Source organism: Calidris pugnax, unplaced genomic scaffold, assembly GCF_001431845.1.
Source record: "Calidris pugnax isolate Ruff unplaced genomic scaffold, ASM143184v1 scaffold103, whole genome shotgun sequence".
In the NCBI taxonomy this organism is placed as follows: Eukaryota; Metazoa; Chordata; class Aves; order Charadriiformes; family Scolopacidae; genus Calidris; species Calidris pugnax.
Window position 1 is genome coordinate 11,585,905 of NW_015090990.1, and position 17,074 is coordinate 11,602,978.

Sequence of the window (17,074 nt, forward strand, 5' to 3'; positions counted from 1 at the left end):
TATGCTTATAAAGATGCAAATCTGTTTCACTCATGCTAACCCTGTCTTTCTTCCGTAAGGGAACCCTTATGAAAAGCATTCTTGGAGATTTTTCAAGTTCAGCTCTTCCACAAGCTAGCAACTGAAGGCCAAATGCTGCCCATTATATTTCCTTGTATGCTTGTAAAAAAATACTGCTGTTTTAGAATATCCTGCAATGAAACTGTACCACTTCCCAAGGAAACAATCAAAAACTACCCAAAGCAAACCCCATATAAGTATTCCTTGAGAACTTGAACTGGATACTTCCAGTTTCCTACTGAAATAAAAAAAGGTTAATCTGGAACACAATAAAAGCAATTATTTTTCAATTTTCTTTTTCTTTTTTTTTTCTATTGATAAACAGTTATACTAAAATCTTTCTTGATCTTTTTGTTTTATCTTTCTTTCAAATTAAAATAATCACCACTTCTGAGATCTGGATGCAATAATCTTCAGCCTGAACAAATCATAAAAATCTGCCATTGCCTCTCACTGTCCTAAGAAATATTCAGCGAGAATGAGGATCTTGAGAATAATTACAGTCTGCTGTGCTGTATTTGTTCCTTTTTACCTGAAGAACTTATCTTAGGGAAAAATAATAAGTGTCTCCATACACACAGCTTAATTGGCCTATTTATGGGTAAGGTGTGGACCCCTGACATCCAATTATATCAGCACCACAAGGTCATCATCTTCAAATACTTGCAGCTGGAATGACTGGCACCAAATGCATTCCATGGTCAGATTCTAATCAAAATTTAACTCAGATTTAAACATATAGATGTTAATCAGAATTAGAAAACAACACTGCACCTGGAAGCTTTTAACTGGGCATAATAATAATTAACCAACCAAAACCACACGAAGAAAGTGCAGTTTAATATGTGCATCTTCCTTTTGTTATTTTACACTACTTGTATAATAATTAAAAATAACATTTTATGCAAGAATGAAAAATGCATATTTTAATGTAATAGGAAAGAAAATTGTCTATAGTTAGCTTAGAAGCAGATACAGAAAACAAACAAAAAAGAAATCAGAATTGTTTCAGGTTACTGCAATGTGTAAATTACAATTACAGAAGGCAAGCTTAATTACAAGAAAATGACTCAACTTTTAGTGAAATGATGTCCTATAAGAGGAATTCACTGTAACAACATTCATAATTTTTTTCTTGGTACAAGGTGCCCAATAGCAGCTTTTAGGTGATCTTACAGCAGAGGTTAAACTCTGCCTTGTTTATACTGAGGCAAGCTTCTTCTCTAACTTTCACAAAAGCTCAAAAAACCAATTTACTATAATAATTTATAATTTAAAATATTCCATGAACATTAAAACCTTGCACACTCTCTGCGAGTATTAAATGTAGTTAGGCTCATTTGTTATCCTACTTGATCAAAACTTAAACTTGGTTCAATTTTCTATAAAATAGCTAGTGACAATTTAATTTTCAGCTTTCAATTTATAAGGAAATGTTTCTCGCATAAAGCCTATACATTCCATCAACAGGACATACAAACTCAGTGGAAAAAAAATCTATGTCAGTTTTTTCTGTCCTTCAATGTTACATTTGTAACGATCTGTCAGTCAGGACCAGATATTTGTTACTCATTTTCCTTGAAAGGAATACAAAACCTACCATTACCTTGACATTTCAATTTATCAAGAAATGCTTGTGAATTCCTCTGACCTATTAAAGACACATTGCATTATATGTGCCCATACTCACCAGGTTTCCTTAGCTCATATCACTATCTAACTTTTCCTAACAGTAGTAAGGTTTTTTAAACACTTGCTTTCACTATTCATTTGGCAAGGAAAATGAGCTTTCCAGGTTCCTTGATTAATAGGGTATTTTTCAAGAGAGTTAAAACTGATTAATTAAAATTATTGTGGCTTTAACTAAAAGTCTTGAAATTTTATGTAAAGTAGAAATACCTACAGCTTTATCTTCTTATTAAAAAGCAACTATTGTGAGATAAATTGGCTGGTTTTTATCTATACCATAAACATTTCTTACTAAAAAATTCTAAATTTGAATTAAAACCCGAGAAGTTGTCTCAAATTGTCTCCACTGGAATATTCTAAGGTTAAGCTGAGAAAACCTTTAAACAGACCTATTTGACTTCAGATAATGATCCATATAGTAGTTAAATTAGCATTTAAACCACAAGCCAATTAAGTATTAAAATACGTATTTTTCAGAATATGTAAAAAATTAACCCCTTCTCTCATACTGCAAAAATGTTCACAACTGAACTTTTTCTGAGCCCAACTTCTGATTCATTGGATACATTCGTATATTGATAATTCAGCTTTTGTGAATATTTGAAAGGCTTTTACCTTCAATAACTACATTGCAGTACACCCAACTACCAAGACAATCATATAATTCCTTCAAATTATAAATAACACAACTGTAAAGGATTGTGACCTGTTATGACAATTACCATATGATCTGTCTGTTGGCAAGTTCAGTGAATGACTACAGGAGTGTATTTCACAAGGAGTTTTTAGAATCAAGAGACAAAAAGAGAAAAAAGTAATTCAAAGCCAGTCACCTCCCAGAAAATTATTGAGAGATGTTTAAAGATAATGCCAGGACAGAGAGGGACCTACCAAAAAAACCCAAACCAAAACAGAAAGCCCAAACCATTAATCAAAAAAATCTTCATATTAATACCACTGATAGTGATATTTAATTTGGTCATTAAGAACAATCCTGAGACCTCATTGAAGCATGTTATTACCTAGCATGGCTCCTCCAGAACCAATAAGTATCCAGATCTACAAAACAGAGAAGTCTTGCTACTAAATCCTTATTAAAAGGACAACTGATTTTGGCATTGTTCGGTCCTGAAAACTAGACAGAATGCAAACAATTTAGAATACTACTGTTCTTCATCTCTAAAGTCATTTGGCCACAAAGTGGTGCTAGCAGTTCTTTTTTACCTTACCAAGCACCTCCAATACACATAGAAACGTAACAGCAAGAAGTTAATCAGTGCCAGCAGATATCTCCATCGAAACATGATTTCCTAAATCAGCCTCTTCTCTCAAATCTTCAGAGGGGAAGGAGGGGCTGGGTTGATGTTTTTTTATTGTTTGGGAGGGTTGAGGGCTTTTTTCCTAATTATGAATCCTTGGTTTTATCTTTGGTCTTGGTTACTGTACGAGACAGCAGTAATGTTTTCAGTGGTTTCACTTCTTAGCAAGGTGAGGTTCAAGTAAGATATCGACTTGAGAACATAACAAACCATTCTGCTTTCTTCTCTCAGCCCAGTCACACAAATAAGGCATTAATCTTTAGAGCCTTCATGGCCAGCCTGGGAAAAATTTAAGCATTTTTTTTGTCCTGTTCTTCTTAATGCAGCGATACACATAAGTACATATGTGTATTTTCTTTGTGTGAAACTGTTCAGATACCAGAACTTTCCATTATCTTACTACCTGTGAGAACACTTAGACTAGCTCTACATGCCTGTTACACAGAAACTTTTCACCATACCCTCAAGGCTACAATATACATATGAAATGTTACTTGAAAAAGATTCATTTATACTGCTTTAGATTCTTATAGGCAAATATTTTAAAGTCACAAGTTGCTTTTTGGAAACACTCGATTTTGGCATGAGGAAACTAGACAAAGTACAGCAGACATCAGCTATTCTCTAAGTAATGATCAAGCTACAGAAAAAGCATGTTATTAATTAATGAGTCAAGTAAGGTACTCCTAAGAGTTCTTCCTGAACATAAACTGTTCTCCACAACTGTTCCTATATTTTCTTACATAAACTGATAAAATAGTTACTCAAACTCATAAAATTTCTGGAGACTTCTGGAAATTACATTTTGGTGTGAAATTACTGTAGAATATTCACTTTTTTTTTATTAGAGCAAAACTTGGACACTAAAGAGATTCCTGAAGGGAACATAACTCCAACTATAGATGTAGTGTTACTAGAAAAAACTGATATTGTATTTTTCCTATTGCTAAAGAGACTGTTTCCAATTAAAACACAGTATAAACTGGTATCTGCTTTTCTCTCAAGAAAACATTAAACAATCAGACATATTAAACAATTTCTCAATAAAAGAGAGGTGGAGGAATTTTGAAGGACTAATGCAGTTAGTTGTATATTTGAAAGGGTGGACTAATTTCTACTCTAAGACTTTCCAAATAACATATAAGTTACCATAGCTATGTATAGTAGGTACTTTGTGGTGGCATTTTTTCCCCCACCAATATTCCATGTGAATCTGGCAATATACTTATGAGTATTTTACAATTTTGTAAAATATGACAAGTTATTGTCAAGTATTATGAGTCTTGATTTCAGGAAGAAAGCTAGTCCCTGCAGAAAAAAAAAAAATCTCATATGACACAAATCAAACAATAGAAAGCAATTCTGATTACTCTTTACCACAGAAGTGCCCAGCAAATATCCAAATGTGTGGTGATCACATGCATGTGTATAAAATTTATACCAACTAGAGCTTCAAAAAGCCAAACACGTTGCATGTTTTTATAGAAGATTGTGTTGCAAGTGTCATTTTACAGGGATACTATCATTGTCTGCAAAATAAATTAGGTCTCACAGAGGTGGCATAGTTGTTATACATCACAATATTCCTTTGGTGTGAATGTAGCATGAAAACATATTTTGGGAATTACAGAAGTTTGTTTTACAGAAAGCTAGATAAATTTCTAGTACTGTATCTTTTAAATCATTCTGTTCCTAAATAAGTGTTTGCCAAATTATATTTAATAACTTCACAGGTGATTTGGAAGAAAATAGAAAAGCATTGCTTAATAAAGTTTCTAGTTGCACAAAAAGTAGCTGAGTGCTATGTAACAATTAGGAAACATCAAATATAGAGATCAAGTACAACCTATTTTTGAAGTAGGCTCATTTGAACAAAACAGCTACCTGTAATTTCAGACTTATCAGGAATTTGTGTCATTACTGGGGTCAAAAGATTGTATCCTAGAAAGTAGTGACCCTGGACAACAATATCATGCTTTGTGACCAACTGAAATGAAAATTTTAGAGAAAAAGCGGCTTAAGGGAATTTTGTGCACCCATGTATATGGGAATACAGAGGAAATAAAGAGGATTAAAAAATCCTCATTTAGAAATATAGAAATATGTATCTTACATACATATACCATGTGTCTACTCCTTACTGAACCCTCAAGTTCGCATTTTGCTACTAATTTTTGAAGTTGGTTCACCAATCAATGATCATATTTCTTACCTCCACTTTGACTTCCATTTCTTCAAGCTCTTGAAGTAACTCTTCATTTTCTAACAGAGATGAGCCTAGGTTTTGCTTCTGAAAATAATCCCTGATGTTTTTATTGTATGAAGATATTACCTAAATAAAAAATAAAAACAATTCAGTCAGTGAAAAATTTGAGAAACAACTGTCCATTTTTAAAAATATATACAAGACAGTTTCATCTACAAAAGAAGCCCTAATTTTAATGCCTTTCATTTTTCATTCCTAACGTTTTTGCTTTAAACAATATAAATGCAAATACTCTAATAAATGTTAATAAATACAGAAGGAAAGGATTGTGGTCACAACAAACATATATTGGAATATATGTACAAAACCAGACAAAAATGTATTCAACAAGTATGACCAAATTATGAATTAAAACAGTAAAAAAAAAAATCAAGTTATAGTCACACACAGAATAAATGCATGCTTTATGACACGATAAAAATATTGCTCATTTTCCCTACAGTCACATTGACTTAAAAAAATCCCTTTGTGTATACTAAAAGGCTATAAATCTGAGTACTTCTGCAAAAATATTTAATAATAATAGTAGTAGTAATAATAACGACTAAATAGGCCTTATGACCTCTCCATAGAACTTCTCCATCCATGGCTTGAAAAACTCAGTTAAGCTATTGAGATAATATTACGTGGAATAATCTTTGGTAGCTTAAAGAAAAAAACCACAACAAATTACTACATCTTACTAGACTTACTTCAACAAGTATATGCAGCAAACATATGCGGTATACAAGTATAGCTGCTAAATTGCACAGAATTACTTGCCTGTATTTCTGCTTGATTCACAGTAGATACCTCTTACTTTCTTTGTAAACAATGCAAGGCAAGAATTCCTGAATGAAGCTTTGCATTTTAAAGTATTAGTCAGAATGAGTTATTAGTATCAAGGATACTTCCTCCAATCTTTTCAGTCTGGAAAGTCACCACTATACTTAAATCATACGTGGCATACTCAGAATTATTTTCTACTAGGTACTACAGATTTAAATAGCACACTATAGCTTTATTTTTGTTTTATTGGCTCATGTAGAAGCTATTTTTAATAAATTTAGACAATTCTAAGCATGAAAGAAACTTTAAAATGTGTTGGAAAAATGTCATTAAAAAATGGGCATATTATCTCAGCGGTTCAGAGACAGGAAAGCAAACAAATTATTTACTGCTGAACCTTCATTTCTTAAGCATATCCTCCATCTGAGTACTTACTGATGGAAACATTTTTTTCTGAAAGCACATTTTCACAGAACACTTACTATGGGTCCACCAAAATACAAATTAATGGAATGGACAATAAAAACTGTGGTAAAAGGGAAAGAAAAATTTCTTTATAAATCAGGACTGTTCTCTGTATCATGAATCTGCTTAGCAAAACAAACTAGTATTTCTGTGATGCTAGGCAGAGGAAAAAGCCATTCTTTAACCCTGTTATAGTAAAGTCTTCACCCCTTTACCACCTGGCAATATTTCTTTCCATTACAGTCAGCTTCCACTACAGTTAATACCTCTGAATGATTTCAGTTGTGCCAGCTTAGCTCTTAAGCAACAGCTGGGAATATTTAACTGCTTTTTAAGAAAGAGGCCTGCAGAACCTTACCTTCAGTGATTTTGGTGGAGGGATGGGAAAGGAGAGAAGGATAATATATATGTTTGAAAAAGACAGTGGTTTTCCTTGGTAGGTTGAAATCTACAATCACTCCTGATCTTCAAACATTAGATTTTCTCATTCATTTACAAAAACGCATTGCTCTGTTTACAATCAATAATCCATATCAGAAATCAAAGTCTCTCCAACATTTCCCCCAGGTTGTTAAACTGCTCCTTTTGCACTGATTACAGTCCAGGTGACTTCAATGTTTATAGTCCTCCATTGCCTTTCAACATTTTGCACTGTCAATTCAGAACCAGAAGCAAGTTTTCCAACAAATAATGGGCCAAGGGGGGAGAGGGGAACCAAACCAACAACTTCCTGAGTATTTCTTGCACGTTCACACTGCCTGTTGCCAGCTCTGTTGAGTCCAGGTCAGCAACCCAGCAGGCAAAAATCAAACCCTGAATAGTTTAATTACAGTAAGTGGAGACCAGTGACAAGTGGCACTGTTCCTCAGGGTTCGGTGTTGGTACTGGCACTGTTTAACATCTTTGTCAGCAACATGGACAGTGGGATTGAGTGTATCCTCAGCAAGATTGCTGACAACACCAAGCTGTGTGGTGAGCTCAATATTTCAATATTAAAACAAATTAATCCATTTAGGTACATGCAAACTTTAACAAGAATGTGTATAGTTTCATTAAATATTATGGCTGACCAACAATGGAGTGAGTTTGACAGGATGTGAGAAGCTAATTTCAAGGTGTGGCAATTTTTTTCACATAGAACCAAAGTCTTGGAATCCTATAAAGTTGGCCCATATATGCAAGAGTAGGAAGGGGAACTAAGTTATCACTATCAAGAGAAACAGGACAGGAGATCAGATATTTGGAAACAGACAAGAGGTGAAGTGTTGGCCATAATGAAGACAGTGGCAAAATCACTAAGTTCACTGGCACCCTGATTTCATCAGAAGTAACCAGTGGAGAAGTAATCTTAAGTAGATCTGTTTATAGAGTTTTGAATAACAAACTCATTTATGTCTAAAATTACTTAGCACTCAATGTAAAATACAATTTTTTATATTTATGAAGACAGCCTTCACAGAATGTACATGGAGTCAAGCATGAAGTCAAAACTTCACAGAGGAACTTTGTACAACATTTTGATGATTCAAATATTTTTATGCATTAGATGACAATCTGCAGATTTGTTTCCAAATTGTCTGATCTAAACCAAATGTTTTCATTCTAGCTATCAGTAGGAGGAGCAGCACTATGCTGAGAACAGTTATTGAAAAGAAAAAAAAGAAAAAAAAAAAATCAGCAAAGAGCAGGTGTAGTCCATGTTAAGACAATTCTCTACACATTAGCTACCACTCTGACCTATACCAAGATAGTTTGTTTCCCATATATCTGTCCAGATAGCAAATGTGGGTGCAATCACCTGTCCCCAGAGTTTTACTCAGCTTTTATCTCTGTCCTTGATGTGACCAAGTACCATGAATAATTTTAATTGTCCCATTTATGCATAATTGGATTGATTAAGAAAAATTACTTTCATAAATCTTCTTGCAAAGATAACTTAGTACAAAATAGGCCAATCTGCCTCTGGTTTTCATTAATGAGATTATGAGAGGAAGGTCAAATACCCTTTTCTAAATTTAAAATAAGTACGTTTTCACATATTGAAAATACTGAAAAATAAACATGTTACAATCACAACTATCAGATCATCATATTCCAATTAGAGATCAAAGGAAGGTGCTGCGTCTTTAGTTTTTCAGAACCAGGCAGTAAATGGTGATCTTTATAGCTGCTGGCTTTTCTTTTTAAAAAGCAGCCCACAGATTGTGCAGCCTTCTGCATTACATAGTCATGCCTAGCAAAACAGAGGCAATACAAAGAGCGAAAATCCAATCTTAGATATTACACAGCAGAACTCATCTCCAGTACTTTGCTTTCTCTTATGCCCTGAATTCCCATTAATGTCAGTGGGAGTTCAATACGCTGTTCTTGCACATGGAGCATCATTAGACATCAAGAGGATCTTCAGCCCGTGTAAAGATTGGAAAATTAGTTTTCAGATGTGCTGAGAGGCTTTGAGAGTTTAATTTCTGTCATCACTAGAAATATATATGCATAATGTGTCAGAGGCCAGAGAGAAATATTTAACATAAAGTGTCTAAAAGTTAATTTTCCATTGTTTATATTTACTTATGAATATATTATTTGTCCATGATGCATGAAAGTTAATGGTCCATAAATGTACAAATCATACATTTTACCAGGTTTGACTCAAATTTAGATACTAAACAATTATATTCTGATAAATATGATGTTAAAAACTATTTGACTTTTTCCCTCCATGTGTACACCAACCTCAAACTGGATGCAGTTATAAGCTAACAGGTAGTTAAATACTGGCCACTATCTTCAGATGATGAGGAAACTTGCCAGTAGAAAACTGTTTCTATGCTTAACGCTTTGTGATGTGAGCACATATCTGAGAGGAAATGGAATAATACACACAAATCATTCATTTCAGAATATTTCCCATGTAATCTTAATTAGGGTGAATTCTAGCTGGTGACTCCCAAATTTTTATCCCTTATGTGATAAGGAAAAGTAGAATTCCCTGGTAAATTTTATGAAATTGTGACATTCAACATCTAAGACAATGTGAAATTACTTTTTTTTTTTTTTTTTTTTTAATAAGTGTGCTTGGCTCCAAATAATACCCCACATATTTATCCCCTACTCTTCAACAAGGAGCTATTTCTGAAATGTTCCCATTTTGAATGTTCTTCCATGCTTGTATACTATGGAATAACACTGGTGTATTTCTGGTAATTGTAGAAACATCTAATCCTTTTCAATGTAGAGAAAGAATCCTTTTTCTAGATTGTAATAGGGCATAATTCCAACATAGTGAGTTAGACCAATACTGAAAATTCAGCTGTAGCTGTTATAAATTTATAAATCTTGTTTCAAATTCTAATTTTTGAGGATCTTTCTTTTATGGTATAGTTATGTGGCGATACTGAAAAAAAATCAAAACCAGTAACAGCAGCAGTAATATGTATCTCTAAGCAAGCAATGGATGGTTTCTAATGACTTGCAAAGAAATACAGCCTCCTATATTGTAGTTCTTGTTTTTCAGTATTTTTGTCATCTATTATTTTATAACTGCATACTGAGATTAAGACACTTGCATAAGACCATACTATCTATCTGTTTGGGGTTTTTTGCTATCATTAAATAAGCAATTGTTGCTCTATTTCTGGCAGCTACTGACATTGAGTGCCTCAGAAATAAGACTGTCAGCTTGCTTCTGTACCTCAACAATTTTGTGGTCTCTATGTAGAATTACAAAGAGTTGTGCTTGTTAAATAAGGTGCTTCTCATCTTAAGCAACCTCACAGGCAAAGTTAGTGCCTACAGAACAGACTGCTGCTAACAGTTTCTAACACTTTCCTCTGATACAGGAGGAAACTTTATTTTGGAGGCAAAGAAAAAAAACTTGCAGAGATATCACAATCAGGACTGTACTGTCAGAGGTCCATACAAAATTTTAGCCTATGTACAAACCACCGAAAATAGTTAAGATTTAGTCTTGGAATTTGGCAGTTAAATTTGCATGTTCCTCCTTCTCAGCATACTTAATATCAAAAGAGGTGGAGCAGGACTCTCCCCCTATCTTTTTTCTGACAAGCTGGTGAAGTTTCATGACATTTCTCAAGGAAAATGAGAGAGTCTTACATTGCAGAAGTTTCTCTGATAATACAGAGCACAAAAAGAAAAAAGCTATTTGATCTGAATGCTGGGATATGGGGAATGAAAAGGAAAATAGAGTGGTAGAACTAGAAAGAGGATGAGAAAGAGTAAGACTTAAATGTGTCTAAGCTCTGAAAGGAAGCTTACAACAAAACCAAGTTGTATTTAAGCATTTTGGTAAGAGAGAGGAGATAAACTGGGAGAAAGAAGAGAGAGAAACGGGTTGCAGATGTGGAAAACCTACAATTACTACAGATTTTGGATTTGACTCCAACAAAATACTTCTCTGCTTTCAGACACACTAACTGGCTAAATATGCTACATCTTCTCTTTAACTGACTAGTCCAGAAACAGCCTGCTGCAGTTGTAATTGCTATTATTGATTACTGCTATAACTCATGTGCCTAGAGGTTTGTTTGTGCTGAGAATTCAATTGGAAAGGAATCTAGTTTGATTTTAACTACCACATTTGGTAACTTACAGGAGAGAGCCACATCATGGAAATAGTGCTCTTGAAGACAACAAAGTTATATTAAAATAATTAGGATGTTATATTTACCAAGTCAGATATTCAAAGGTTAGAATCTCAAACAGAAGTGGACCAGAGTTATTGGCCTAATAAATACATTTAAGTTCCTTTTCTGTAGTAGTCTGTACTGTAAAACAGTTGCCAGATATTTTCTTCTTTTTTTTTTTTTTTTTTCCCCCACAGTGACTTCCCTTAATATTATCTTTCTTACCTGGTTCTCTTGTTGGTGCCACAAACAAATTTGCAGAACCTGCTCCAGTCCTTGGCGCTGATGTTTAAGAAATCTGTCCAGTTGCCGTCTCCTGTCTTGTAGCATTTCAAGGAGGTTGTCAATTTTCAAGCAGCTGCTGTGGGCTCCCTGAATCAACTCCGGATTTGCATTTGGCCCCTCACATTTGAATTCTTCTATAAATTCAGTTAGCTCTTGGCTTTTGTTTAAAAGGGCAAGTGACCTTTCCAAGAGCTCTGTAAGAATAGAATTTCATAGGAAAAAAAAAACCAATGTGATTTGTAATTCTAGTAGCATATTTCAAATATTACCCAAGGATTTTTAAATAGTTAAAACTATCTATTAAGTACATAAAAGGTATATATCCCAAGATATTGCAGTTTGGACAGCTATTATATAAACTTAACAAAGTATAACAATGTATACACATACATATATATAGCTATAACGGTACACATAATGGTGTGCTGACAAAATCCAGAAGTGATATTGTTTTCTCAAAATTGAGTCCTTTTTGATGGTTTCCCAATCCTCAGGTAAGCTGAAATGGAATTTCCTACCCTGCTTTTTTGGGGGTTCAGTAGTCTCTGTATTTTTTGATTAATAATGCAAGTGAAATTTACGTCTTTTTTAGGTCTTCTTGATAGAAGTTGAAATAAAATGTTCTTCTGTCTGGAGGCTGTTATAACCTTATGACTAAGTCATTAATACCAGGATCTCTTACCTTCTTTCCATAAACTCTACCTAGATACATTCACGGTTAAATTAGGTGGGCTAGTACACCTCAATAATGCTTAAGACTAATCATGTGTCTGTCTTTGTTCCAGCTTCTTAAAGCTAGACAGTACAAAATCTACTGAACAGACAACTATCAAAATTTATAGGTCTTTCAACTCAAAATGGAAAAATTTTTGGTATGAAACACAGAAGAAGGGGACACAAGCCAGAATAAGAGACAAGGTAGGCATGAAGAAAAGTATATGAAAAGAATGTTTGCAAGAAGCAGTTAGTGAAACAACCAACAACAGGCAACAAACAGCTGGAACATTCATCTTCCCATCAGAGTAAAAGTATTGGTAATTCAAGGCAGAGCAGTCTAAATCTCCACCTTTCGTATGGAGAACTCAGGGAAGATGCAGAAGTGGAATGCCTCCACTTCTCCAGACACCAAGGACTAACAAGAGAGTTCAGTTTCCACAAGCTCACAGCAACAAGCCTGTCCATTTTACTTCTTGCCTTCCAGAAATATGGTATTAAGCAGAAGTGCTCCATTTCAGCCCATCCAAAGTGTAATACATATAAAAATGAATAAATGATAATTCATGTGGTTTCAACTTTTTAATCCTTATTTGAAATGCATTTGTTTCAAAATTTCTATTTGTTTTTTCTGTGATAAACTACCTATCACAGATTGGTAGAACCAATACTTTATAAAGGTCCTCTTTTCAGCTGCCTTAATTTGGAGTGGGTAGATAGTATCCTTCTTGCAGAAACGAATACACATACTGGTTTTTATCAAATAGTCCAATGTCACTTTTCCAAATATCATGTGGTTAAAATAGATTAAGAAGCCAATCAATTGCAAACCTTTCCTCCATCTGAGGAAATGCTTATCCCTATCAAAGCAGGCAAACCATTTCAGCTGATCCTTACAGTTATAGACCCTCTTCTCAGCAATAAATTACTGACAGATACTTTAGGTAAAATTGCTATACAGTGAGCACTTTGCTCCCATGAAGATCAAATTTGAAGCCTCAAACCTCGTATTAGAGGTACCTGAGTTCAATTCAGTTTCCTGAGAAGAATACTTGGCATTAAAGGTAGATAAAAATATTTAAGCTGGTACTCCACTAGTGAATAATAAAGTATAATTGATATTCTGACAGTTATTAGTAATCTTACAGCAAAATTTGGTTAAAATTGCAAAGATGGAGCCTTAAGTTGTACAAAAGAATACAGAACCATATGGAATTGCAAAGATGTCTGATGTAGCCACAAAATGAGATCAGGTTTGAGAAATTTTATTTTGCCCTTTTTGAATTAAGAGTACTACAACACAGTAGAAAGTGCTTCACATTAAAATTTGAATGAACAAAAAGAAGCTACATGGAAGAATTTTTCTAGGCAAACACATGTGCAGGAAAGTTATGGTGGAAGGGGAGAGAGCATCTTTTTTACCCTAAGTGTTAGAGTGGTAGCTGCAGAACCTCTTGGACATCTCAATGGAGAACTGAAACACAGACCTACTCCTTACAGCCAGAAGCATAATGCAAGGAACCATCGCAGGGCAAATAGATTCTGAAGCTGGCTAGTTGCCACCTCTGTCTCATAGCTCCTACCTCACTTCTGCTTCAAATCCATCCCTAGGCAAAGGAAAGCAGAGGGTAGACTTCACCCCTGGCCACTCTCAAGGAACTAGGACTTAATAGAGGATTGATTGTTACTAGGGCTGATTGAAAATTTTCTAATGCAAAGTTTTCCATAGGAAAATTCTAATCCATTGGTAGCTTTGGTAACTTTGATGATTTTTCCCATGGAACAGAAGGATGGTTCTAGAACTTGCTTGCCAATCAGTACAAAAAGTCAGCTTTGTTTCCTAGCAGCTCAGCTGACCTAAACTGCCTTGAAATCAGAATTCAAGCTTACTACCAGCTGCTTTTTAGGAACAAAGACGGAACCGTGAGAGATCTAGCTCAAAACCAGGAGTTTCACATCTTTCAGGAAGCCTGATAAAGAGTAATTTCACCATTATATTTTTCCAAATATAACATTTTGATATTTGTTCTAAGATTTTATTAATTATTTTTTATTAAATATGTGCAGGAAGAGTAAACTTGTCCTTCCAAGAGTCAGTGCACAATCACACACCATGAAGAATGGAATACTGTTTGTACCTTTTGTATGATGCTCTTGTTGCAGAAGGAGTTCTCTCAAAGAGTCAATGTTGTCAAACTCTTGGGCATTTTTCAGGAAATCTTCAACTTGGTCAATTTTAACAGCAAACTGCATTAAGAAGAGAAAGCATGGGAATGGTATAATTCCTTTTGCAGAACTCGATCATAATCTCTGTATTACAAGGAAACTTCATGCAAATTTGTACATTCTTGGGGCAAAAAGGCATCTTAAATGACTGCTAGATACAGATGCTTTGTGGCCTCTATGCACCTTCTGGGTTTCTGAGGTTCTCATTGACTCTCTGAATCAGTTTACATACTCTGTAATCACAATTCATTGCTTTATGAATCATCTTTCCTACCTTGCCTTCAGACTCACTGAGAATAAATTCTTATGGAAGAATCTGTTAGTTTCAAAGCCTTCAGTAAAATCCTCTAACATGAATTGAGCCTTTAACTTAGGTCTCCTTCCCAGAACTTGCTTCTAATGTTAAAGTATCGAATGGAAAAAAAAATTAAGGGCAACACCAGACAGAGATACAACCTTCAAAGCAATCTTTTAAAGGCAGAAATGAGTAGTAAATTTATGCTAACGTTACAGTAAACATGGTAATTCATTATAGTGGAGAAACAGTATCTCTGTAATGAAGACTGAAGTTATATTTAAGCTTTACAGCTCACTTTTCCATGGGTTCCATATTTTAAATATTGAAACATGCTGTGTTCCAGGGAGATCTGGAGCAGATTTGGTAATCTGCTGAAATTATTAAAACTAAGAGTGGAATTCTTTATTTGACTTCCACATTTGCAGATGCAATTCCAAGTATGAGTAGCTCAGAGAGAGTTAAGACATGTACTCTGCATCTTAGCCAATCTTTATCAATTCTACTGCTGTATTTTAAAGAACAAAGAAGCCAGTAGAATTCAAACTTGTGTTTCAGCGTAAGCCAAAATGTAGAAACCTATGGTGAAAATAAAGAAGATTAAAAGCAATCACTCTGTTTTTTCTGTCTTTTCTATTGTTCCGCATTTTTCTCCCTCTTGGTCTGCATGCTATAAAGGAAATCCATTAATAAAACATAGATTTCCACAATCACAGGCTGTCCTTTAAAAAATAGGCCTTTCCAAAAGAAGTTTCAGAAACTTCCATTTAAATTGATATTGCATTGCTTTTTCCCCCTATCTATATATTGGGTTATCATCTGTGCTGTGCTCCTGCTGTTGCTTTTTGTTTTAATGATATAAACCTGTTGCAGGGGCAATTCAGCTACACCCCCCCCTCCCTTAAAGATTTAGTCTGTACTAGATTAACCTTTGGTAGTACAGAATTTATCATAGTGACACTTATGCCAACTCTGTGCTAATTTATTTGTATAATACACATCATCAGGACATAATAATTAGTAGATTGATGATCTTGCAGTTCTTTAGACAGTTAGCAGTAGAATGGCTGCTTCTGTAATTTATAGGTGGCACTGGGTTATTGTAGAAACAAAATTACTAGGGAGAATTATTAAACTCTTCAAAGCTCCAGGGATGTGGGAAGAATTGAATGTGAGGCTACACAGAGTGAGCACACCCTTGCAGGGCGTGGAATCACTCCATGCTTTAGCTCTCTGTGTATCAGTGGATTTGGATAAGAGAGAGAGAAATGGGTAAACAGGGAAATACAACACTCTGAAATCTGTCTCTGGGCTCACACAACTGTCCAGTTGTGCGCATCTACACATGGAAGTCTTGGGTAAAGGACTAGCAAGTTAGAGTAATGTTTAGTTTGCATAATTAAAATAGCTGTATGAATATTCCACTGTAAAACCTTCAGTGGCCAATCTTATGTAAGTATTAGTGAAGGTGTCTTAAAATTTAGTTCTTTCAACATGAAATAATTTGAATCATAAGGAATGAAACATATTCTGCAGAATGTCCATAGCCACTGAATAACATACTTTAGGTCCAGTTCCATTTTCACTGTCATTTTCTGTCAAGTACGAATTTTGGAGATATCATGAGTAAGATATTTCTTAAAGTCTACATGCCTTTTTGTTCAGCTTCATCCTGAACTATCCAGAAAGTGAAAAAAGCACGCATCTAGATATTTTTATTTTCTTAATTACTTCAGCCTTTAGGAATGCAATGAACATATATAACAGAGTAAAATCACTGCGGACAGAGCACCTGTGAGATGTGGGAGGTTTCAAATTGTCATTTGATTTAAATACAAACCTCCAGAGCATTTTCAAAGAACACTGAAGTAAGTTCCAGAAGAGCCTGTCGCTTCTCTAACATAATAACGAGGGCATCCCATGCATCCCCAAGGGTCTCTGCCATAGCATCATAAACCTGACTCTTTTCTTTGTTCTCCTCTGCAGCCTTGTCTGCTTCATGCAGCAGGTCCCATACCTGGTCTTCCAAAGCCTGAGGAGGAAGAAGGCGGGGGGGGGGGGGGGGGGGGGGGAGAAAAACAGAAAAAAACAACCTCCTCACCCGGTGCCGTCCCCCAGCAGGGCTGGCATCCCAGCCTGGCTCTGGCAGCAGCTCCACCTTGGGCTGTGCTGCAGGAACCTGGCTGCGCTCCCAGCACCAGCCCCTCGGCGCGTAGGAGCCAGGCTGGGGCTGCCGCTAACGCAGAATGCAGGGGGGCCCCTGACCCCCACCATGGACCTGCCCCCCACATGGCAGGACTGTCCCGGGATGCTGGGGGGGGGGGGCAGGCACCATCACCCTGGT

General features: G+C 35.3%; 1 protein-coding gene across 3 annotated transcripts in view; it reads right to left on the reverse strand.

Moving 5' to 3' along the window:
• CCDC141 (coiled-coil domain containing 141) overlaps positions 1-17,074 on the reverse strand; it is a 91,835-nt gene that overhangs the window by 52,341 nt on the left and 22,420 nt on the right. For all 3 annotated transcript variants that reach the window (XM_014954481.1, XM_014954483.1, XM_014954482.1), the window contains exons 4-7: positions 16,571-16,762; positions 14,348-14,456; positions 11,436-11,689; positions 5,281-5,400 (exon numbers count right to left, since the gene is read on the reverse strand). In XM_014954481.1, coding sequence (XP_014809967.1) covers positions 5,281-5,400; positions 11,436-11,689; positions 14,348-14,456; positions 16,571-16,762 — 675 coding nt within the window. The remainder of the gene's footprint in view (positions 1-5,280; positions 5,401-11,435; positions 11,690-14,347; positions 14,457-16,570; positions 16,763-17,074) is intronic.